Source organism: Pan troglodytes, chromosome 7, assembly GCF_028858775.2.
Source record: "Pan troglodytes isolate AG18354 chromosome 7, NHGRI_mPanTro3-v2.0_pri, whole genome shotgun sequence".
NCBI lineage: Eukaryota > Metazoa > Chordata > Mammalia > Primates > Hominidae > Pan > Pan troglodytes.
In genome coordinates, this window is record NC_072405.2 from 46,273,270 (window position 1) to 46,299,534 (window position 26,265).

Sequence of the window (26,265 nt, forward strand, 5' to 3'; positions counted from 1 at the left end):
AATCTCTAAAAAAAAATCTCACTCCCCAGACCACAGAAATATTGTCAGTGTGAATGTGAGTCACACAGAAAAGCAGAAGTCCCCAAGGCCAGTCCCCAAGGCTTATGCCGGCTCTTACAACAAGGGGCAGAGTGGACACAAAGAACCGTCACTGTCACTTGAGAGAGGACCGAGGGTCTCTCATACCAGAAACCAATGCCAAAAGGCAAGGAGGCAGGATAACATCTGGCTCAAAGGGAAATGTGAGATAAGAACTTCGAAAACACAGGTTCTGCATACACTACAACCCAAACTCAGTATTCCCAACTTGCAACACCCACAATCTGCTACAAACCACTGCGTTCCACTGAGATCTGATAAGCTGACTGAAAGGACAGACCATGCCTGCTGGGCAGTAGCTCTGAGCTGGGAAACATCACTGCAATTTATACAGGGCAGGCCAGGCTGGCAGTAGGGACTGGTTAAAAAAATAATTTAGACCAGCAAACCTTTGGCATATATGGGTACTATGATATTATGGGACCCACAAGAGCTGGTCTAACGTAAGCCTGAAAACCACCAATGGCGAGGCAGAAATGCCCTGCACGAGAAGAGCCAAAACTCACCGGGGCTTGACAGCTCTGGTCTGGGGAGCCCTCGGAGAGGAAATTGGAGGTTTCGGTTCAGACTTGGACTCTGGCTCAGCTTCTGGTTCTGTGATCTGCACATCTTCAAAGAGGTTCAGGGAGCTGCTCTGTCTGGAGACAACAGCTGCAGTATCTTTCTCAGATCTTCTCACAAGGTCTTCAGCAGGCCCCGATGCGTCCTCCCCTGGCTTAACCCCCATCAGCATGCCTTCCTTCTCCCTCCCTGGGACCATGAGAGGGTTTTCACCTTCACTGCCCTTAGCCACATCCTTCTTCCCCGTCATCAGAGACAGCAAAGAGGACCTCCTGCTCTCTGGCTTCTTGCTCTCCTTAGCTTCTTTTGTGGCCTCTGAGTTTGCGGGGGCCATGTTTTCCCTGAGGTCCCCACTGACCAGTGGGGCAGGTCGGTAGGACGGCAGGGTCATAGACTTCAAGGAGTCCTTGGTGGAAGATTCGGAGAGCTGCCTGTCAGAAGACAGCCCACCTCCTTCAGCAGGCTCCTTCCAAGACCCAGCCGCCAGGTTCTCTGTAGAAGAGAACAAATGCTTCTTTCTGAAGCCCTTGGGGGATGGGGAGGAGGACGGGCTGCTATCCTTGGTCTCACCCTTGGCTTCTGGCTGCTCCAGGTAAACATGGTTCCCATTGATGCAGACATTAGAGCGGGAAAGGACATCATTCTTAGACCGAAGGCCACCAAGAAAGGAAAGTCCTTCCTTCTTGGGAAGGGTAAAGTTGACCTGGTTCAGTTGCTTAAGATCCGTACTCGCTGTTCTCTTGTGAGACATGACTTTGGGAAGAAAAAGAACAGAAAGGGGATAAGATGTTAAACGGGTGGTTTGCAGTGTAGGGGCATCTGTCAACGTCTGGATACCTTTCTGGTTGCCACAACTTGGAGGGGGTGTGCTGCTGTTTGTATCTAGCAGGTAGAGGACAAGGATGATACTGAACATCTTACAATGTATAGCACAGCCCCCCACGACAAAGGCCTGTCTAGTCTAAACTGTCCACAGTGCTGAGGTTGAGAAACTCTGGATTAAACCAATGAAAAGGGTAGCACTCTTGGTAGAGTAGCAGAATCCGGCCAATGGGAGGGATTTAGACATTGAAATTGAAGTTCAAAATACATAATTAACTCAGAGCTAAAGGAAGCAGATTCCTTGGCTTCTGATAAGGCTATATCCCACAAGGGTTGAGCACATCACAGGAACTCAATAACTACCTGATGAATTAATGAAATGTCAGAATTACCATAAGGTTCCATGGTTTTACCCTTAAAAAAAAGAAAAAAAAAACTTGGAAGACACTCATTCTGTTAGCTCTAAAAGCTTGTACTAGTGGACATCATTTATAGAGCCAGGAACTCTGGAAAAGGAATTTATACATTCTTAGAAACCAGAGGGTATAATCCCAGCACTTTGGGAGGCCAAGGCAGGTGGATCACTTGAGGTCAGGAGTTCAAAACCAGCCTGGCCAACATGGTGAAACCCCCAACTCTACTAAAAATACAAAAATTCACCGGGTGTGGTGGCACGGACCTGTAATCCCAGCTATTCGGGAGACTGAGGAAGGAGAATTGCTTAAACCCAGGAGGCGGAAGTTGCAAAGAGCCAAGATTGCACCATTGCACTCCAGCCTGGGTGACAGAGCAACACTCCATCTCAAAAGAAAAGAAAAGAAAGGAAGGAAGGAAGGAAGGAAGAAAGAAAGAAGGAAAGAAACCAGAGGGCTTAGAAATAGAGAGGGCATCTCAGCCATGGGCAATGGTTCACACCGGTCATAAGAGCCCTTTGAGAGGCTGAGGCAGGAGGATCACTTGAAGCCAGGAGTTTCAGACCAGCCTGGGCAACATAGTGAGACCTCATCTCTAAAAAAAAAATTTTTTTTAATTAATCAGGTGTGATGGTGCACACCTGTAGTCCCAGCTCCTCAGAAGGCCAAGGTGAGAGGATTCCTTGAGCCCAGGAGTTGGAGGCTGCTGTAAGCTATGATCGCGCCACTGCACTCCAGCGTGGGCAATAGAGCAAGACCCTGTCTCTAAAACAAACAAACAAAAAATATTTTAAAAAAAGAAACAGAGAGGGCATTTTTTTTTTTTTTTGAGACAGAGTCTCACTCTGTCACCCAGGCTGGAGTGCAGTGGCACGATCACAGCTTACTGCAGCCTCTACTTCCTGAGCTCAAGCAATCCTCCCAGCCTAGCCTCCTGAGTAGCTGGGACTATAGGAGTGTGTCATCACATCTGGCTAAGTTTTATATTTTTTGTAGAGACAGGGTTTCACCATGTTGCCCAGGCTGGTCTCAAACTCCTGGGCTCAAGCAATCTGCCTGCCTCAGCTTCCCAAAGTGCTGGGATTACAGGCGTGAGCCACCACGCCTGGCCTTAGAGAGGGCATCTTAACCACCGCTATCATCACCCCCACCACCATGATTTTGTAATTGAGGAATTGAATTAAACTCTTTCTCTTGAGATTTGCCTGTTTCTTCTCTCTCAGAACGAAGCATGGTAAGTGGAAGAAGAGAGGTCAAGCAGGAAGAGGCAGAAACTCACCATCCGAGGCCGAGGAGGACTCATCCTCATTGTCATCTTCATCCCACTGGGACTGAAAGTCTCCGGGACGAAGCAGCACTTTTTCTGGCTTTGAAGTCGGCAGGACAGACATGGACTGGGAAAGAGGCGTCTTCTGCAAATTTGACTTGGAAAGTAAGGTCTTGATCTTTGATTTCTTTTTCTTGTCTTTGCCCACAGACTCATCATCACTGTCGACCGAAGGTGTCGTGCTAGGGATGATGGCGGAGGCGGTGTCTGACCCACTGTCCTTATTCTTCCCCTTGATCTTGTCCTTCAGCTTTCCAAATGGATTCCGAGACTTGTCTTTCATAGAAAGGTCAAACATGCTGGCAGTCATGTTGTTTCTCATAAACTGGATGTCAACCTCAATTTCTCCTCGCTCCTTGTCCTTCTTTCCTGGTTTGGATTTCAACTTATACCACCTGAAAGGAGAAAGGCTGAGGAGTTACCTTTGAATGGAAGCAACTGCAACAATGTTCACAATCCCCATGAACTGGCCTCTCCTCTCTGCTACCAGCAGCCTCTTCAATGCATGCATTCTCATGCTTTCTCTTCGGGAAGTGGTAGATGAGAGCAGAATTTTTTTTTTTTTTTTTTTTTTGACACAGAGTCTTGCTCTGTCACCCAGGCTGGAGTGCAATGCTACCATCTCGGCTCGCTGCAGCCTCTGCCTCCTGGGTTCAAGTGATTCTCCTGCCTCAGCCTCCTGAGTAGCTGAGATTACAGGAGTGCGTGACCATGTCCAGCTAATTTTTGTATTTTTAGTAGAGATGGGGTTTCACCATGTTAGCCAGGCTGGACTCGAACTCCTGACCTCAGATGATCCGCCCGCCTCAGCCTCCCAAAATGTTGGGATTACAGGCGTGAGCCACTGCACCCGGCTGAGAGCAGAATTTGCACTTTTATTTCTTTTGTTTTGTTTTTTATTTTGCACTTTTATTTTTGAGAAGACATGCGCTAGACAAAGATAGGATCCAGTGTTGTGCTTAGCGTATAATCACCTCAAATCCTGATTCAATAAAGAGCTCATTCTAAAAATAAAGAAAAAAAAATATTCCATGGAATCACTTCCGATGAGTGATGTTTTCCTTCAGTAGGGTAAAAATGCAAAGATCAGGGCAGGTGCGGTGGCTCACACCTGTAATCCCAGCACTTTGGGAGGCTGAGGTGGGTGGATCACAAGGTCAGGAGTTCGAGACCAGCCTGGCCAATATGGTGAAACCCCATCTCTACTAAAAATATAAAAAATTAGCCGGGTGTGGTGGCAGGCGCCTGTAGTCCCAGCTACTCAGGAGACCGTGGCAGGAGAATCACTTGAACCCAGGAGGCAGACATTGCAGTGAGCCGAGATCGCACCACTGCACTCCAGCCTGGACAACAGAGTGAGACTCCATCTCAAAAAAAAAAAAAAAAAGCAAAGATCATACACAAACAGCTAAGAAGGGTGGCGTGCAAATGATGTATAATTAAATCTCAGAGAAAATCAAGTTTGTAGTAAGGAATGGTCCCTGCCAGGGAGTAAAAAAAATAATAATAATACAACACAGAATTAAAAAAAAAAAAAAAGTGGGGAGGGGGTTGGGCATGGTGGCTCACACCTGTAATCCCAGAGATTTGGGAGCCTGAGGCAGGAGGATCACTTGAGGCCAGGAGTTCAAGACCAGCCTGGGCAATATTGCGAGACTCCATCTCCATAAAAAATTAAAAAATTTGCCAGCATGGTGGTGTGCGCCTATACTCTCAGCTACTCAACATGAGCCTAGGAATTCGAGGCTGCAGTGAGCTATAATTGCACCACTGCACTCTAGTCTGGGTAACAAAGTGAGACTCTGTTTCTAAAAATAAATAAATAAAAATAAAGAATTTTTTAAAAGAGTGAAATCAGGCTAGGCACAGTGGCTCACACCTGTGATACCAGTACTTTGGGAGGCTGAGGCAGGCAGATCACCTGAGGTCAGGAACTCAAGACCAGCCTGGCCAACATGGTGAAACCCCGTCTCTACTAAAAATACAAAAATTAGCCGGGCATCATGGCGAGCACCTGTAATCCCAGCTACGCAGGAGGCTGAAGCAGGAGAATTGCTTGAACCCGGGAGGCGGAGGTTGCAGTGAGCCAAGATCATGCCACTGCACTCCAGCACTCCAGCTTAGGTGACAGAGCCAGACTCCATCTCAAAAAAACAACAAAAAAAGTGAAATCAGTCAGTTAGAAAATGACAAACACTATATGAGTCCACTTATGTGAGGTTCCTGGGTTAGTCAAATTCATCCAGTCAGAAAGTAGAATGGTGATTGCCGGAGGAGGGGAAGGAGAGAATGAGGAGTTAATGTTTGATGGGTATAGAGCTTCAGTTGCGGAAAATGAAAAAGTTCTGGAGATGGATGGCGGTGATGATCACACAACAATGTGAATATTCTTAATGACATTGAACTGCACACTTAAAAATGGTTAAAATGGGGCCAGGCGCAGTGGCTCACGCCCGTAATCCCAGCACTTTGGGAGGCCAAGGCGGGCAGATCACTTGAGGTCAGGAGTTTGTGACCAGCCTGACCAACATGGTGAAACCCCATCTCTACTAAAAATACAAAAAATAGCCGGGTGTTGTGCCACATGCCTGTAATTTCAGCTACTCTAGAGGCTGAGGCAGGAGAATCGCTTGAACCCAGGAGAGGGAGGTTGCAGTGAGCCAAGATCACACTACTGCACTCCAGCCTGGGTGACAGAGTGAGACTCTGTCTCAAAAAAACAGGTTAAAATGGTAAATTTAATGTTACATATATTTTGCCACAATAAAAAAAATGGTTAGTTGGAAAGGAAGCCTTCTTCCCTAGCTTAATAATCAGAAAATGTCACATTTCAAACACTATCCAAGAATTACACTTGGTCATTTGCAACCCACTTCAAGATGTGAAAAATGACATTATACCAGTCCAACTCCACTGAGAGACAAGCTTCAGAAAAAGGAGATCTCATGGCATTCATTTTCCATTTAGGAGCCCTATACCTTTGGTGAACTGTAAGAATGTGAGCCAGGTTGGGTACAGTGGCTCACACCTGTAATCCCAGTGCTTTGGGAGTCTGAGAGAGGAGGATTGGTTGGATCCAGGAGTTTGAGACCAGTATAGGCAACAAGGCAAGATCCCATTCTCCAAAAAAAATTTTTTTTTTTTTTTGAGACAGAGTCTCGCTCTGTCCCCCAGGCTGGAGTGCAATGGCGCGATCTCAGCTCACTGCAACCTCCGCCTCCCGGGTTCAAGTGATTCTCCTGCCTCAGCCTCCCGAGTAGCTGGGACTACAGGTATATGCCACAATGCCCAGCTATTCTTTGTATTTTTAGTAGAGACAGGGTTTGGTTAGACAGGCTGGTCTCAAACTCCTGACCTCAAGTGATCCACCCACCTTGGCCTCCCAAAGTGCTGGGATTACAGGCATAAGCCACCAAGCGTGGCTAAAAATATTTTTTTTTAATTAGCTGGGTGCAGTGGTGCGTACTTAATAGTCCCAGCTACTTGGGAGGTTGAGGCAGGAGGATCACTTGAACCCAGGAGTTCAAGGCTGTAGTAAGAGCTAAGATTGCACCACTGCACTCCAGCCTGCGCAACAGAGTGAGACCCTATCCCTTTCAAAAAAAAAAAAAAAAATGTGAGCCCAGTTTGTAGCAAGACCATACAATGGGACAAATAACTCCAAATACCTGGTCTATAGTGAGCTGTCCACCAGGTCACCCTCACAAACTGAGAACTCACATTCTGAAGTTCTTTTCGGTGACCTATTTAAGAGCGGAAGGTAGTGGACTTAAAGGAAATGATGGTTTTGCCCAAATGAGCACAACTTCCTCTTTCACCTTCAGCCATGGCTGGTGGCTCGCTCACAGGGCAGACCCCTGCCCCCACTGCTACGGCTCCTTCTACACTTAGAGGAAAGGCACAGGGGAAAGTCGAAACCTAACACCTAAACAGCACCTGTGGCATACCTGACACTGCATACGCACAGAGACATCTTCATTTCAGCCTCACAAGAACGACACGGAGTAGATATTATACCCATTTTATAGATGAAGAAATTGAAGCTCAGAGGTCTGAGAATTGGCACAAGGTCTTGCAACCACTATGGGGTACAGCTAGGATTCCAAATCAGTTTCCCCTATTCTTTCTCCTATTCTTTCTCCTACACCAAGACTCCTGCTTTAAATTCTCTCCTAATTTATCTTGGATGGGCCATCTTTTGTAACATAGAGAAAGGAGGGTTCAAATTTAAATTCTTTTTGAGAAACATTTAAGCTTCTCATTTAAATGTCCAAAGATGAAAGAAGAAAGGAAGGAAACTAACATAGCTTGCCATCAGTCATAAATCGTTGAGATTACTTAAAGGCCAGTATACAAAGTCATCAAGAAGAACTTAAAATGAATTCACAAAATACAGCAAGGAGAGGATAAAATTATATGAGCTATAATTTTGGACCCTTAGGAGACAAATCTTTTATGGTTTTTATAACCTCAATCCAGAGCTGGGCAGGCGGGGAGTGGTGGGTGTTGCAAGACGCAAGGTCTTTTTTTATTTTTTATTTTTGGCAACAGGGTCTCACTCTCTTGCCCAGGCTGGAGTGCAGTGGTGCGATCATAGCTCACTGCAGCCCTGGACTCCTGGGCTCAAGTGGAAAATGCAAGGTCTTTATAGACAATGTCACCCTTGCCAGCCTAGTGTCTGTCTAATACATTTTCCAGGGCCTGGCCTGGAATCGTTTGCATATTTGTCACTTCAATTTTGAGAGGATTATTTATATTTTTCTCTTCTGACAGTCATGTGGTAAATGGTAGCCTTGGTGATGAAGGGTGTTTAGCTTTTGTAAATACCAGTTGCAGCCACCTGAAAAGGAGAAGTTGCTGAACGCTAACTGAGGAGGTTTCGATGACCTCACCAACCGCAGGCGGGCAGCACGCTTCACCTCCCCGCCCAGGGCAGGAGCTTCAGGCAGGGGTTTCTCCACAGCTCTTCCACACAGCCCCTTCTATTAGCCCTCCGCGGGGATGCACAAATGTGACAGGCCTCCAAAGCAGCTGTCAGAGGCATTCAAACCAGAGCAACTCCATCTTGAGTGAGGGCTAGGAAAATGAGGCTGGGACTTGCTGCGCTGCATTCCCAGAAAGTTAGGTATTCCTAGCCTCTAGATGTTTATGGGTAAGGGAACAGATGGATAATGTTTACCAAACAGACCCAGACTTGGGAGTGTTCTAATAGCCCCAAATCTGGAGAACAAAGGCTATCCTAATTTTGCTTTGAAGCTAATAATATTGATTCTCACAAAATATAGTAATTAAGAAAATTAATCCTTTATCACAAACCCTTGTAGTAGGGCACATCTCTCAATGATCTTTCTATCGTGTGTATGAATAAGCATAGTGCCTAGAGTGGATGCGTTCCTCCTCTTACTTTCGGGAACGTCCTACTCTGTCTATGGAGTAGCTGTACCTTCAATACTTTGCTTTCTTAATAAACTTGCTTTTACTTTGCACTGCAGACTTGCCCTGAATTCTTTCTTGCGGGAGATCCAAACACCCTCTTTTGGGGTCTGGATCAGGACCCCTTTCCTGTAACATAGCCAGTTGACAATTCCAAGGGCCAGCCTTGCCTTTCCGAAAGTATCAGTGAGGTTTTCTTTGCACTTCCTAATGGTTTTTGAGCAAAACTACAACCGATTCCAGAATCCTCCCTCGGGACCAATTATTACCTGATTCTCAGGTCCAATCCCTGGGTCCTAAAGTGGGATTTGCTTTGGAAACTTCCAACACCATTAGGAAGTGCAAATATAAACGTCACCAACTGTTCTTGCTGCTTAATTTCACAAGCAAACCTAAAGCCAAACACCAGGTAGCCAGGCACCAGCCACGGGGCTATTGATGGATATGAAACAGGCTGAATCACAGGCCAGCAGGGAAACAGCCCAGGCAAAGAGGCAGAATTTACAAATCTGTGCTCGATGTATTAAAGCTGGAAAGCAAAACAAGAACTGTTTCATTTTTTTTTTTCTGGTTTTTTTTTTCTTGGTGTTTGTTTGTCTGTTTGTTTTAGAGACTGAGTCTCACTCTATCGCCCAGGCTGGAGTGCAGTGACGTGATCTCAGCTCACTGCAACCTCCTCCTCCTGGGTTCAACCGATTCTCCTGCCTCAGCTTGCTGAGTAGCTGGGATTACAGGCGTGCGCAACTATGCCCAACTAATTTTATGTTGGCCAGGCTGGTCTCAAACTCTTGACCTCAGGTGATCCGCCTGCCTCAGCCTCCCCAAGTGTTGGGATTACAGGCGTGAGCCACTGTGCCCGGCCAAGAATTGTTTCTTTTACTAGCAATATTATCCTCAAATTCAAAAACAGTTTAAGCAAGGGATGTTTGATAGAAGCATACTTTGATAAGACAGTGAAAGCCACAGTGCTTGAATATCTTGCCCTAAGAAATCCCAAACCAGAAGAACACATCTGGGGATTTTTATATTTAAGATCAACTCAGTTTCTAAGTGTTACTGCCCATGTGTTTTAAAGTTCACTTAATTCCTGCACCTCACAGAAGTAGCTCATAAATAATAAAGTCCCAGCCTAGCAACACAGCATGTGATGGCAGTGTGGGTGTGTTCCAGTATTATCTTTCACATAGGCCCCGAAAGCTTGAATTATCTCAGAAATCAGGGTTGGGTCCATTTCCCTAGTCCAAAGGGCAGAAAAAGAGAGCCATAATCCCAATGTAGCAAGTTTATTTTTAAGCCCATATTCTGAAAAAATCTTGCCACCTATCAAAAGTAAAAATCAAATGATCCCTTCAATAAGCAAATTATTATTGCTTATCATTAAACTCAGTCCTGCAAGAATTAAAAGGATCTCTGGATATGTACAAAGTGACATAATTTTATTTATTTATTTATTTATTTATTTATTTATTTATTTATTTTTGAGACAGAGTCTCATTCTATTGTCTATTGCCCAGGCTGGAGTACAGTGGCATGATCTCAGCTCACTGCAACCACCGTCGCCCAGGTTCAAGTGATTCTCCTCCCTCAGCCTCCCGAGTAGCTGGGAGTACAGGCGCACGCCACTGCATCCGTCTAATTTTTGTATTTTTACTAGAGACAGGGTTTCACCATCTTGGCCAGGCTGGTATCGAACTCCTGACCTCATGATCCACCTGCTTCGGCCTCCCAAAGTGCTGGGAATACAGGCGTGAGCTACCACACCCGGCCAACATAAAATTTCTATAAACTATACACACACACATATATATTTTGAGATGGGGTCTTGCTCTGTTGTCCAGGCTGGAGTACAGTGCACATTCATAGCTCACAGCAGCTTCAAAGTTCTAGGCTCAAGCCATCCTCCCACCTCAGCCTCTTGAGGAGCTGGGACTAAAAGCATGTGCCACCACACCCAACTAGTTGTTGTTGTTGTTGAGATAGTCTTGCTCTGTTGCCCAGGCTGGAGTGCAGTGGCATGATCTCGGCTCACTGCAACCTCCACCTCCCGGGTTCAAGCAATTCTCATGCCTCAGCCTCCAGAGTAGTTGGTATTACAGGCATATACCATCATGCCCAGCTAATTTTTGTATTTTTAGTAGAGACAGGGTTTCACCATGTTGGCCAGGCTGGTCTCGAACTCCTGACCTCAAGTGATCTGCCTGCCTTAGCCTCCCAAAGTGCCAGGATTACAGGTGTGAACCACTATGCCAGCTAGTCTTTTGTTTTGTTTTAGAGATAGGGTCTTGCTATGCTGCCCAGGCTGGTCTTAAATTCCTGGCCACACAGAATCCTCTCACCTCAGTCTCTCATAGTGCCTGGGATTACAGGTGTGAGCCATTGCACTCGGCCTATATTTTTTAATTGTTTTTTTTTTTTTTTTGAGATGGAGTCTCACTGTGTTGCACAGGCTGGAGTGCAGTGGCGCGATCTCAGCTCACTGCAACCTCTGCCTCCCAGATTCAAGCAATTCTCCTGTCTCGGCCTCTTGAGTAGCCAGGATAACAGGCATGTGCTACCACACCCAGCTAAGTTTTGTATTTTTAGTAGAGACGGGGTTTCACCGTGATGGCCAGGCCGGTCTCGAACTCCTGACATCAGATGATCCGTCCACCTTGGCCTCCCAAAGTGCTGGGATTACAGGTGTGAGCCACAAGGCCCGGCCCCCAGCCTATATTTTTAAGTAATAACAGGCATTGGGTAAAAATTCAAATCATACAAAATGGTATAGGATGAAAAATTCCATCTTCCCACCCCTCCTGATCCCATGCCCCTCAGTCTCCGTACTAGAGACAACCACTATTATCAGTTTTATACACCCTCCCAAATGGTGGTCTTGCCACAGACAAGCAAAACTGTGTATTATCCAAATAGGCTACCCTGCAGTTTTTGTTTTTGGGGATCTTATTTTTTTTTTGGTCAAACACAAGACAAGGCACAGATAAAAGTATACAAAAAGTCATTTAAGTTTTCTACACTTTCAAAAAGATGTTTTATGAAGAGAAATAAGGGAACACAGAAAAAGAATGAGCTAAATACAATGCAGAAAAAAACATGAGCCTGTGCCCACACACAAGAGCGGGGTGCAGGGCACCAGCCCACCTCCTGAGTAGCCCGCTGGGAAGCCCGTGCCTGCATCCATACTGTGAAATCTCTTGGGCTTTTCAGTCCTTCTGGAACAGCTAAGACCATTCAACCATGCCCTATCCTCAGGGCCGGTGTGCCTCAGAACATGGAGTTGGCTTCCCAAACATACCCAGAGCTGATCCCAGGGGGCCTTCTGTCGGAATGTGGCAGGGTCAGGGCAGCATGGCTCTTGCTATGGGGAAATGAAAAGCCTTCCCGTGCAGCCCTGCAGATATTCACGATTACACTGGTAAAGGACTGACTGGTATGTCTCAAAAATAATCTTTCTGCAGCTGAAACAAACATGTTTTTTCCCTTTAGAACATTCCAGAGAGCAGACATATGCAGAGAAATGATGCCTTCGGAGATTCAGTTCCAACGTTTTTACATGCCAGACGCTGGAAATACAGAGAATGAGGAGGACTAAAAAGCTTACCCTGCAATGGCATGGGGAACAGGCTCACTCAAGATCACAAAGCATTTGTTACATTGGGGCAACTGCTTCCAACTTTCTAACTTTCAGGCATGAGAGAAATTAATTACAGGTAAAACTCTTGCTGAAGTACACAATTTCATCACAATAATGACTCACATACAAATAAGGTTTCAGGTCATTTAAGCCCCAACAGGCTATCAGAACCACCTATCTAGGGACTGTTCAGGAAGTGAATAAATACTGCATCCCCGTATTAAACACAGGTCTCCAGGAAAGGCCAGGCAAGGAGGACCACCAGCTCTCTGGGTTACCTCCACACTTTACATGTGTCAGTGTTAATTTCAAGGGATCATCATTTCTGTATCCAGTTTGGACTCCGGGTTCGGTGAGGACTGCCTACTTCCTTGGCTATACAAAATCCCAATCCTGACTTATAGCATGAGTCATCTCCACGTTAACCAGGCATCATGACACAGGGGATGATGGCCTCGAGTGAGGAAAGAAGCAGGAAGAACAGAACCACCCCTGACCTAGTGTGGGACAGAGGACACACAACCTTTCTTAGATGAAGAAATTTTAAAAGCAGTTCATGAACTGTCTTCCCCAGGAAATAAAAAATCAGGCTGCAAATCATGTAGTTAGCAGCTGAGAACATCTTTTAAAAAGGATCTGAAAAGGAGTGATTGCATATGGGTAAAACGTCCAGTCTCTTCTTCTGGTCACCTAGAAGCAATGCACAGCAAACAGACAGAAATGTTTATGACCTATAAAACATCTGTGCTGTGTACCTTCCAGAAGCTATGCAGTTTAACGAGCGCTGGTATTGAAGAAGGTAGCTAGTCATCATAACCTAACTCTGAACACAGAATTACCCATCAGCCAACATTGCCTCCCTAGACCTTGCCCTCTGCCCATTGTCAGCTACTTGGAAAAATTCGTAAATCATGAGACTGGCAAATAGGTCATGGCTCGTTTTTTTGACCTTAATTCCCAAAACAGCCACTCCAGCAGCATGGAAAGGCTGTTTGTAGCCACCACACTGAATTCTAAGAACTGGTAAATGACAGCCAGACATGGAGGCTCACGCCTGTAATCCCAGCACATTGGGAGGCCGAGGCGGGCAGATCACTTGAGGTCAGGAGTTCGAGACCAGCCTGGCCAACATGGTGAAACCCCGCCTCTACTAAAAATACAAAAATGAGCCGGGTGTGGTGGTACACACCTGTAATCCCAGCTACTCGGGAGGCTGAGGCACGAGAATTGCTTGAACCTGGAAAGCGGAGGTTGCAGTGAGCCAAGATCGCGCCACGGCACTCCAGCCTGGGTGACAGAGTGAGACGCCATCTCAAAAAAAAAAAAAAAAAAAAAGCAAAAATGGACTCAGTCCCATGCTAATCTGACCACTGCCTTTTTATAAATCTTCTTTAAGTCTTTTTCCCATACATTTTAACAACTAGCAGCTGAGAAACCTTAGGCAAGATATTTAACCTCTCTGTGGGACATGATCCTCTTCTGAAACAGGGTTAGGAACACCCACCTCATAAGAATGTTAGGAAGATTAAATGGCTTAATGTATGCAAAGTGCTTAGAACAGTACCTGGCCATAAATCTTAGCTATAACTCCTACTTAGCTGTACATATGCAATTTTCTTTGTAGTGCATTATACATTACTGGCTTATAATCGTCAAACTTATAATTTTGAATGGCTAAATGATATTCCGTGAAGTGGGTATATGCCATAGTTTATCTACCCATTCAGATGATTCTCAAAAGGGAACTTAGGATTTTAACATTTTTGACACACTGTATTACTAACCACCCTAACTTATCGACCAAATATAAATAACAATGATTTGCATTTGAAGGGAACAGAAATGACTCACTTCCAAAATTGGTTTGTATTATATAATTTCCAAAATTATGTATCTGTTTATCTATTTTTTGAGACAGAGTCTCATTCTGTAGCCCAGGCTGGAGTGCAGTGGCGCAATCACAGCTCACTGCAGCCTCTGCCTCCTGGGTTCAAGTGATTCTCCTGCCTCAGCCTCCTGAGTAGCTGGGATTACAGGCGCCCACCACTACACCCAGCTAATTTTTGTATCTTTAGTAGAGACGGAGTTTCACCATGCTGGCCAGGTTGGTCTCAAACTCCTAACCTCAGGTGATCCGCCCCCTTTGGCCTCCCAAAGTGCTGGGATTACAGGCGTGAGCCACCACACCTAGCTACATTTCCAAACTTAAAAGATATATAAAATTTTTAACAAACCATGATCACTGTGTACTTTCTTTAAAAAAAAAAATGTATTTGTTTTCATTTTTTTCAGACGGGCTCTGTTGCCCAAGCTGGACTGCAGTGATGCCATCACGGCTCACTGCAGTCTCAACTTCCCAGGCTCAAGCAATCCTCCCACCTTAGCCTACGAAGTAGCTAGGATTACAGGCATGCACCACCACACTCTGCTAATGTTTTATTTTTTGTAGAGACAGGGTCTCATCATGTTGCTTAAGCTGGTTTTAAACTCCTGGATTCAAGTGATCCTCCCAAAGTACTGGGATTACAGGAATGAGCCACCACTGCACCCAGCCCCTCAGTGTATACGTTCTGCAACTTTTTTTTTTTTTTTTTTTTTTTTGAGATGGAGTCTCGCTTTTTTGCCCAGGCCGGACTGCAGTGGCGCTATCTCAGCTCACTGCAAGCTCTACCTCCCGGGTTCACACCATTCTCCTGCCTCAGCCTCCTGAGTAGCTGGGATTACAAGCACCCGCCACCGCGCCCAGCTAAATTTTTGTATTTTTAGTAGAGACGGGGTTTCACCGTGTTAGCCAAGATGATCTCGATCTCCTGACCTCGTGATCTGCCCGCCTCGGCCTCGCAAAGTGCTGGGATTACAGGCATGAGCCACCGCGCCTGGCTTTACTTTCCGCAACTTACTGAGAGATGTCATGATCCTTATGGACCCCTTCAGGGTTTCTACACAGAAAAGAAAGAGACAAGAAACAGAGGGCCCTCGAACTCTCAGAAATAGGCCAAGATGGCATAATTAAGTCTATGAATCAAGATAGGTTTTCTAAGTGGAGGGCAATACTAAATTTCTTGTAGGTGAAGACTAAAGGAAATACCAAGCATCTTTATTTTAACAATTCTCTAAGAATTAGAAAAATTAACTCATTTTTAAACATTTAAGTCTATCACACCCATCATCATGACTTACCAATTCTTTACAAAGCTCGATCCTATCTCAAAAAGCCACATATGTTAATATTCTACCATCAAATCCAGTATCTCACCTCTTGCTCAAATGTAAATGCCACTGATGCATTTATTTGTTCTGTCAAAGAATATTGTCTTGTGGCAACCATGGGGTCCTCACATACAGAGACTTTAAGAATGGAAAAATAAAATGCAATAGTTTGGTTCACCACCCCTTAACCAGGACAAAAGAAAACAAACTTCAGCATGACTGACATCAGAGAACACTCAGCCCTTCCTCACCACATAAACTCCCATACTTCTTGCCATGAGAGTTCCTGGCAAGGAAGCAGAGTATCTATGATTTATTCCATAAGCAAGGTAAGTCCAAAGGAAGGGAAAATAATTACACCAAAAGCATTTCTTTTTTTTTTTTTTTCTTTGAGACAGAGTCACCCAGGCTGGAGTGCAGTGGCGGGATCTTGGCTTACCGCAAGCTCTGCCTCCCAGGTTCAAGTGATTCTTCTGCCTCAGCCACCTGAGTAGCTGGGATAACAGGTGCCCGCCACCATACCTGGCTAATTTTTTGTGTTTTTAGTAGAAACAAGGTTTCACCATGTTGGCCAGGCTGGTCTCGAACTCCTAACCTCAAGTGATCCACCCACCTCGGCCTCCCAAAGTGCTGGGATTACAGGCATGAGCCTGGCCTCACCAAAGCATTTCTAAATCCTGTTTTAATAACAAATGATTAGTAAAAATGAAAAGTTCTATTTTGGTGAACCACATGTCACAGTTCTCTGCATGGGAAAGGAGCAGACTGAAGAAACATCTGGGGCCCCAGTCGACTGCTACTGTATTTCACACAGGATGCCCATTCTTTTATAATAACCAGAGGCCTCTTTAGACCAGGCTTTCTAGAGGCCTTAATTGTTCTACCTAGACGCTAGCCATGTCCTTTTTAAAAAGTGAAGTGGCAGTCACACCTCTAGAAATATTTTTTGGGGATTTCTTATAAATGCCTTCCCTCTACTCCATTCAAAGGCCAGCATTCAGGAAAAGATACTTAATTACCATTGCCTTTTTTCTCTCCACAGGCACATTCCTAAATGTGTCCCCCAGGAACACCCTGGAGACTAAAGCCCTTGATTTTCCTCTAACAGATTATCAACAATCGTCTCCCTGCAGGAGAGGAATTTCTGTCTCATTAGTGGTGAAAACTGCCTCCTTTGCCACAGGCATCATTAGCCAGCAAGCCGCAGAAGGTAACCTGCTTCTTCAAGAAGAAAAGGGTACTCAGGAGGCTGAGGAAGGAGAATCATTGCTTGAACCTGGGAGGCGGAGGTTGCAGTGAGCCAAGATTGAGGCATTGCACTCCAGCCTGGGCAACAAGAGCAAAATTCTGCCAAAAAAAAAAAAAGAAAGAAAGAAAAGGGCACTGACCACAAAGCCATAGCCCAAACTGGGAAACCGAAAGAAGCAGAGCTTTGATTTCATACTTCAGACATCCCCAGTCTGTAATCTACCAGGCTAAACATAAGATTAAATGCTTCTCCACGTTCACCCAGGCAATTTACTGCCTGCCCTGTGCCTACAGGAACCACAACCACTCCCTCCCTCACAGATGCGTTTATTGAGCCCCTACGCTGGGTCACACAGCAAAGGACACAACAGACATTGTCCCTGTCCCAGAGGAAAACAGGGCAAAGTCAGGCTTGGTCTCCTCCTGAGCCAGCTGGGGCATGAGATCTGAACCAGGACATCTTATGGAGAGCAAAACCTCTCTCTTTGCCAATACAAGGGTCTGGGGGTTAATTTTGTTGTAATTCAGAGACCCTTAGGTCTAGAGATCTGTGCCAGACCCAGAACCAAAGGCCACCTAGGGAAGTGCTCTGAGATGAAGATAAGGCCTGAAATGACCTCCCATCACTCTCTCTATTCAAGGCTAGACCTTCTTAATCCTTCTGGAGCTAAGCCAGAGCTAGCTGTCCCTCCTTCAAAAGTATAGGGTAAGAAGCACAATTTTCCAGGGCGTATAGCAATGAAAACCATAGTATCTTAATGGATGTCTAAGATTATTGTTAAGGGATAGGAAAAGTAATGTCAGCAAATACATGTTAGAGTTGATGGCATTTTAATAAGCATGTGGATTGCTTGTAATGTAATTATAACATTTTTTAGTTAATAACTACAATTAAAATGACATATCAGATACTATTTATAAAAACCTTCCTCTGATGGGAGTTACAGAAATACAATAGAAGTCTTTGTAACCAAAGGCAGTTTAAGTAAAATGAGAAAGGCACAAGACTCTTTTCTATGCTTACAGTTCGTAATGCAAAAAACATTTAACTGGTTCACTTACTTGAGAATTTTTTTTTTCATTTATGGGTCTAACTTTACTAATGTTATATATTATGTTCTCCTTTTCTTAGTCCTATATCCCTTAAAGCAGTGACTTCATCTGCTGTGTGACAGCACATCAATGAGATCACAGCAGCTCTGCTGTTACAAGACAAAGACTTGGCGGTACTGAGTGGGTAATCACTTGCAGACACATACATACACGCCCTGGTTTCAATGGCATTTCCTAGTAATTCACTTCAACAGAAATCTCCAACAGAAATCTCCACTCACAGGTGTCACAGCCCAAAGCTGTCTTTGTAATGGTGACCTCACCCTGGTATCACAGTGACTGTAAGGGAAAGAAAGCAGCTGCCACTTCCTGGTTCACTTTCAACACCAAGCTCTCCTGATTTTATGTGTTCATTCTTATTACTTTCTTTCCCTCTCACCCTACCATATCCAATCCATCATATGTCAGGTCAGTTGAACCTCCAAGATATTTCTTAAATCCACCCACCTCTGTCCACCTCCACAGGTGGCTTGGACATCATTCTAGTCCAAGCCACCACCATCCACCATCTAGATTACTGCAACAGCCTCCCATTTTGTCTGTCCAATTCTAGGTTAGGCCAGCTTCAAATCCATTCTCTACCCAAGAGCCACGGTGATCTCTGACAAATAAATTGGACCGTATCAACCCACTACTTTTATTTATATTTATTTATATATTTATTTATTTATTTATTTTGAGACGGAGTTTTGCTCTTGTTGCCCAGGCTGGAGTGCAATGGCGCAGTCTCAGCTCACCGCAACCTCTGCTTCCCAGGTTCAAGCAATTCTCCTGCCTCAGCCTCCTGGGATTACAGGCGCCCGCCACCATGGCCAGCTAATTTTTGTACTTTTAGTAGAGCCCATGTTGGGCCAGGCTGGTCTCAAACTCCTGACCTCAGGTGATCCACCCACCTTGGCCTCCCAAAGTACTGGGATTATAGGTGTAAGCCACTGTGCCCAGCCCCCACTGCTTTTAATTTTAACACTCAGTGGCTTCCCATTCCTCCTAAGTAAAGCCTTGCCTTCCTCTTCAGCCTCATCTTACACAAGCACGCCCCCACTTCCCACGTATTCCTGCCTCAGGGCCTTTGCACAGGCTGCTACTCCTCCACCAGGCCCCTTTCCTCCACTCCTCACTAGAAAAATTCCTCTTCTTTCTTCAGCTCTCTGCCTCAGAGAGGCTACCTGCAATCTCCTTCTTTAAATCATGTCCTTCCTGCCCTTTTCTTCTATAATACCCTGTCCTCTTTCTCCACAGTACTTACCACAATATATGATTATTTATTTGTGAGTTCTTTTTTTTTTTTTTTTTTGAGACAGAATCTCACTGTATAGCCCAGGCTGGAGTGCAGTGGAGCAATCTCGGCTCACTGCAATCTCTGCCTCCTGGGTTCAAGCAATTATCCTGCTTCAGCCTCCCAAGTAGCCAGGATTACAGGTGCACACGACCACACTCAGCTAATTTTTGTATTTTTAGGAGAGACAGGATTTCACCATGTTGGCCAGGCTGGTCTCGAACTCCTGACCTTAGGTGATCCGCCCGCCTCAGCCTCCCAAAGTGCTGAGATTACATGTTCATTCGTTTAATGCCTACTCCCCTACAAGGCTCTGGGCTTCCTGAAAGCAGGGATCATCCCTGTTTTCTTCACCATTGTTTACACTGTATATCTAGCACCTGGCACATAGTAGGCATTAAAAAATATTGACTACAAGAATGGATGAGGCTGAGCAAGGTGGCGCACACCTGTAATCCCAGCACTTCAGGAGGCTACAGCAGGAGGACTGCTTGAGCCCTGGAGTTCAAGCACAGCCTGTAACATAGTGAGATCCCATCTCTACAAAAACAAAACCAAAAAATAAATTAGCTCGGTACGGTGGCACACCCTTGTAGTCCCAGCTACTCGGGAAGCTGAGCTGGGAGGATTGCTTGAACCCAGGAGGTCGAGGCTGCAGTGAGCTGTGATCATGTCACTGCACTCCAGCCTGGGAAAGAGTGAGACCCTGTCTCCAAAAAAAAAAAAAAAAAAGGATAAACTTTAGAAACAAGAAGATGGAAAAAAAGCAGGTAGAACTTTCTCCATACTAACTGAATGTCTTACAAATGAAATCATAAACAATACCATCAAAAAAAACCATGAGGGAATATCTTCCATGTCACCAGAACAACTCTGAAGGACTCTCATCCTTTTTAGTCATTTCATTCCTTTGTTATAAGCAGTTTAGGGTTGTTTATTCTAGAACCTACAGAGAATTCAGGCTTGAGCACTGAGCTATCTCAGTTTCCTACATTAGAGTGGGAGGGGACTGTGGCTTCGAAAGACCTGGGGAGGTTTCCAGTAAGGCTCAATATTATCTTTAAGGGAAATTCCAAGAAAAGAAAAATGTAATCAGTAATAACATTACTCGAATTTTCCAACCTATTAAGCAAAATCTAAATGTTCTTAGGAAACCTAAAGGTATAAAAACAAACACCCATTGCTTATAATTTGTGGATTATGGACCTCTGTGGTCATCTATGTCGTTTTTCTGCATCCAACTCTCCCAGAAAAACAACTATCTAGCCCTTGCTTTTTTCTTTTTTTTAATAACCAACATTTCTGTTGGCAACTTATTTCAGCATCTTATTAAACTTGCAGTTCTTCCAAGTATCTAACCCTTTATAATACCTAAGTCCTTTCATATGCAACCAAATTCCCTCTTGAGTTTTAATAGATATAAGAACATGGCCCTTCATCACTCACACTCTCTCTTCATGTGGGGAGGACTATCGCAATATTAAGTTTCATGGTGTTTAGTTACACAACAGCCTTCTAGTCACCAGGCTGCATAAATATTTGTTTTAATCTATACTTAAGAAATTACTTCCCTAAATTTTGTTGCTCTTACTATCCAAAAAGGTTTTTCATTTTGATTTATATAGACATAAATACATATATATATACATATATATATATATATACACACACATACATACATATTTTGAGATGGAGTTTCGTTCTTGTCGCCCAGGCTGGAATGCAGTGGTGCGATCTCAGCTCACTGCAACCTCCACCTCCTGGGTTCAAGCATTTCTCCTACCTCAGCCTCCCGAGTAGCTGCGATTACAGGCACCCAGGCACCTGCCACCACGTCCAGCTAATTTTTTGTGTTTTTAGTAGAGACAGGGTTCACCATGTTGACCAGACTGGTCTCGAACTCCTAACCTCAGGTGATCCACCCACCTTGGCCTCCTAAAGTGCTGGGATTACAGGCATGAGCCACTACACCCAGCCATATATATATATGTTTTTTTTTTTTTAGAGACAGGCTTTTACTCTGTTGCCCAAGCTGGAGTGCAGTAGCCTGATCACAGTTCACCCTAACCTTTAACTCTTGAGCTCAAATGATCTTCTCACCTCAGCCTCCGGAATAGCTGGGACTACAGGTGCCTGCCAATATATACACACACATATATATATATATATATATATATATATATATATATATATATATTTTTTTTTTTTTTTTTTTTTTTTTTTTGGTAGAGTTTGGGTCTCACGTTACCCGGGCTGGTCTTGAACTCCTGAGCTCAAGTGATCCTCCTGCCTCGGCCTCCCAAAGTGCTAGGATTACAGGTAGGAACCACCATGTCTAGCCTCCTAAAAAGGTTTCTATCAGTCTAGGGTCCCAAACTATATGAGACTAGAGAGTTGAGCAGAGAATCCCTCATATTGGTCACCCGATTCTACCTGTTAGATTCATGTCTGTTTTGCAGTCACAGTACTTAGCCGATTCCCATTTATCTGAGACCCACTAAGACCCCAGGTCCTTAACAGATGTGTAAGTGCAAAGTCAATTCATTTCAATTTTTCCTAATGGGCCACACATTCTTCCCTACTAGATATATCCTATTTATATGTTAGCCTCTGATGTTTTAAGAGTGTATGTCATCACATCTTGACTCTAAATAAATGACACTGGGGCCTTATCAAGAAAACAAATGGAAATATTTGCACAGTTAGCTCTTAACTCCTTGAGTTTCAGCTTCTGGACCCAAGAAAAAAGTCATACTCTGTTGCAGCAACTCTTCTTTGCTAGAGATTAAGACAAAGACAGACAGACAGACAGACACACACACACAATCTACAGACCAAGATTTTAGCGTTTGTTTCTTGTTTTAAGTCTGAAATGGAGTCAAACCATTAATCACCCGTTCAAATGACTTTTCTAGCACATCTCATTTCCTTCTGTTAAAATTTCACCTTTCGCCGGGCACGGTGGCTCACACCTATAATCCTAGCACTTTGGGAGGCTGAGGTGGGTGGATCACCTGAGGTCAGGAGTTCGAGACCAGCCTGACCAACATGGTGAAACCCCATCTCTACTAAAAATACAAAAATTAGCCGGACATGGTGGCGGGTGCCTGTAATCCCAGCTACTCGGGAAGCTGAGGCAGGAGAATTGCTAGAACCCAGGAGGCAGAGGTTTCAGTGAGCCGAGACCACGCCATTGCACTCCAGCCTGGGGGACAGAGTGAGACGCCATCTCAAAAAAAAAAAAAAATTCCACCTTTCAATGCATATCTTATTCTTTAAATCTCAGCTATCTTGGGCACCAGGGCATCAGACAGCACCCTTGGCACCTTGGAAAGTCCCAGAAAGTTGTAGATGGAAAGTGGAAATTTCATCTACCCATAGAGATGCAAAGAAGCCTTCCTTTGCAGTTATTTTAAGAAAGAAAAAAAAATCAACTAAGCACCATTTTCCTGGAAGTCAATACTGTGACTAGGTGGTAATCAGTTCACATAATAGGTGGGAGTTATTGTATAGGTTTAGGGTTACATTGGATAAAATAAGAAAAATGAAGATGCAGAGACTGAACTCTTCCTGAAAAAAAGAGAGCTCAAGGTTTCAATCTCTCACAAAGCAGTTACCAACCTTTTCAATCACTTCTTGGATACATTGGCCCCATTAATCCAGGAACCCAGAAACATCTTACAAACATCAATTAAGTCTGGCAACATGCTCTATTTACAAATAGAGAAACTTGGGTGTTTAGGGACAGAGAAGCCCAACAATGAGTCAGGGCTGCTGTGGGCACTGGACCCAGGACTCTGGAATCTCCATCTCTGGCAGGGAGATGTGATCTACCTCTCAAGGGGATAAAATGTCCACATAAGAAACAGGTGGCAGAGAAGGAAGTGAATACACACATGTTGGGATGGCACAAGACAACGGATGGCCAACAGCACCCATTTGAAGCTGAAGGGAAGCCAACCCAACACCCCCAGTGTCATTTAATCAGATGGAAGATCAGCATTGCTGCAGCCCCTCCTTAGCAAAAACACTGCTCACCTTATGGCTTGTAATTGATGCTGTGAGATACCCCATCCATCCACACATCAAGGCTAGTTTTATCTGATGTGAGTTCAGAAATGCCTATTCATCTCTGGCCAGGTAAGTTTGCATCATCAAATATTCCATTTGCAAGCCTACATGCTGAAATGGAACCCACCCCACAGTAAAGGGAGCCTCCAGAGGACAAACCCTCTGGCTTTTCCTGTCTCCCACACAAGGGAAAGTTAAAAGGCTATGTATATCTAAAACACACAAAGCAAATCAGTGTGCTTCCTAAACTATAGGCTTTCGGTGCTAACTGACTGGCCTGTGTATTTAAGATCTAACAAAGTAACCAGCTAAGCTAATCGAGGATAGCTTTGGCATACTAGATGAACATAATCAAACGTTCCTTTGGGTGAAGCACTGCCCTTTCCGAACACCTGTGAAACAAATAATTCGGTAATATCATGGAGTGAATGGTTTTTGCCCAGTTTTTACTGCAGAAGTGAAATAACCTGACACAATCTTTGGGAGCTACAGGCGAGCAGACATCCACCAGGATTAGGACCAGAGATAAGAACTCTACCAACTCCAAAAGGAAACAATGCCCAGTTCTGCTCCGTCAAGGGCCCACTCGGGCTCCTTCCAACCTGGAGAAATCTTTACTAACATGGGGCCCAGGGCACACACCACACTGTTGTAACATTCTTTCTGTAGGGGCAAATTCTCTTCACCAACCCCCTAGGCAAGTATGAGGTAGGGGAAGGGGTTAGCAAGTCATGTGACAGCCGGCAAACGCCATTCCCCTCCCCCAACCTCCACCCGCCCCGCATTGTAAAGGCGTTGCGCCCGGGGTTAGCCTTTAGGGTGGGGGTGTCAGCTGGTTTCATGCCTCCGGTTCCTCTGCCCTGCGCCCTGGCCCAGTCATTCTCGGCTCGAAGTGTTCTTCTATTCAGTGAAATACCCAGGAGGCCTTCCACCCAAGCGAAGGCGAGTATCAGACACGGGCTACCACCCTAGTAAGAAGAAGGCACCTGCCCACGTATAGTTGGAATTCATCTAAAATTCACTTAGTGCTTACTGTGTGCCAGACGCTGAGGGGCGTCCTGCAGATTCAAAAGCGCCCCAGGCCGGGCGCGATGGCTCACGCCTGTAATCCCAATACTTTGGGAGGCCGAGGTGGGCGGATCACCTGAAGTCAGAAATTCGAGACCAGCCTGGCCAACACAGTGAAACCCCGTCTCTACTAAAAATACAAAAATTAGCCGGGCGGGCCGGGCGCGGTGGCTCACGCGTGTAATCCCAGCACTTTGGGAGGCCGAGGTGGGTGGATCACGAGGTCAATAGTTCAAGACCATCCTGGCCAATCTGATGAAACCCCGTCTCTACTAAAAATACAAAAATTAGCAGGGCGTGGTGGCGCACGCCTGTAGTCCCAGCTACTCGGGAGGCTCAGGCAGGAGAATCGCTTGAACCCAAGAGGCGGAGGTTGCAGTGAGCCGAGATCGTGCCACTGCACTGCAGCCTGGCGACAGAGTGAGACTCAGTCTCAAAAAAAAAAAAAAAAAATTAGCCGGGCGTGGTGGTGCGCGCCTGTAATCCCAGCTACTCGGGAGGCTGAGGCAGGAGAATCACGTGAACCTGCGAGGCGAAGGTTGCAGTGAACTGAGATCGTGCCATTGACATTGCACTCCAGCCCGGGCGACAGAGACTCTGTCTAAAAAAAAAAAAAAAAAAAAAAAGCGCCCCAGATACGGCCCCTTCTTCCAAAAAGACCCAAAGCTGGCAGAGCTGGGCGGGACAGCCGCAGAAGGGGAAGCCAGGTGAGAACACCAGCACCGGCCGAGGGCTCCGTCCCGAAAGGCCTTCCCCGCTGCTGCCCGGCTTACTCTCGAAGGGTCCAGCGCCCAGACCGCCCTGCCGGAGGGGTCCGCGCCCCCAGGCCGGGCCCTCCCCTCCCCGCCCGCACTCACTGCGTCTTCCTGCGGCCCTGGTCGCGGTGCAGATCCCGCAGGTCCACCTCGGCGCGGCCCAGGAACTTGTCGAGGCCGAGCAGCGCGCGGTGCAGCACGGTGAGCTGCAGGGTGGCGGCGGCCGCGGGTCCGGAGGACAGCAGCGATGGCAGCTCGAAGGTGGCCTCCTCGCGCCACACGGGCGCGCCCAGGCTGCGCTCCGACACCGAGGTGGCGTACTTCTCCTTGCCCACCTGGATCACCGCGTACGCGTCGCTCGTGCCCCCGGGGCCCTTGGCCCGCAGGCCCCGCGCCTGCAGAACCGTCACCTGCACGTGGGTTGGGGACCACACGGCCCCCAGGCCCCGGCCAGCCGAGACCATTAGGGACATGGTGACGATAACACTCCAGAAGCGAGGAGAAGATCGCCGCGACTGGCGGCCTCCACGGCCCGCCCCGGCGACCAGGCCACTTTAAGGCTTCCGGCCACACCCCCGCCAGGCCACGCCCCTCACGGCCAAGGCCACGCCCCTGCCCGAGCCGCCTGCTCCACCTGCTGCGCCGCGCCGCGCCCCGCCCCGCCCCGCCGGCCTCAGCAGCGCGGGCAGCTCCGGGCACCCGGGCGCCGGAGGCGGGGCTGGCGCGGCCAGGCAGGCAGGGGATCACGTGCGCAGGGGCGGGCGCATCGAGAATCTAATCTGAGAGGTGGTAGGTGACGGATGGGGTCCCCAGCTGCCAAAGGTCGCACGGCGGGAAGGAGCTGGTCGAAGCACTGACTTGGAAGTCAGACCTCATTTCCAGGGTCACATCGCCAGTCGTGGCCTTGCGCGGATTACCTAACATCAAGTCTCAATTTCTTCACCTGACAATCACCTCCTAGGATTGCTGTAAAAAATAATAATAATAATGCATTACAGTTCTTGGCCCAGTGCCTGGCTCATGGTGAGTTCTCAGTAAATAACCATGACCAGCACGTTGGGAGGCTGAGACAGGAGGATCTCCTGAGCCCAGGAGTTCGAGACCAGCCTGGGCAACATAGCCAGATCCCCGTCTCTACAAAAAAAATTAAAAATAATTAGATAGGAGTGGTGGCAAGCGCCTGTGGTCCCCGCTACTTGGGAGGCTGAGTCTGGAGGATCTCGAGCCCAGGAGGTCGA

General features: G+C 46.1%; 1 protein-coding gene across 3 annotated transcripts in view; it reads right to left on the minus strand.

Annotated features, from left to right (window-relative positions):
- RAB11FIP1 (RAB11 family interacting protein 1) overlaps window positions 1–25,609 on the minus strand; it is a 40,593-nt gene extending 14,984 nt beyond the window's left edge. For 2 of the 3 annotated variants that reach the window (XM_016959337.4, XM_016959334.4), the window contains exons 1-3: window positions 25,130–25,609; window positions 3,175–3,617; window positions 606–1,413 (exon numbers count right to left, since the gene is read on the minus strand). In XM_016959337.4, the coding sequence (XP_016814826.1) occupies window positions 606–1,413; window positions 3,175–3,617; window positions 25,130–25,500 (1,622 nt within the window). In that variant the 5' untranslated portion in view covers window positions 25,501–25,609. Of the gene's footprint in view, window positions 1–605; window positions 1,414–3,174; window positions 3,618–11,947; window positions 13,368–25,129 lie in introns of those variants that run through there. The other variant, XM_063817007.1, reaches the window with a different exon arrangement.
- Window positions 25,610–26,265: the final 656 nt, after the last annotated feature.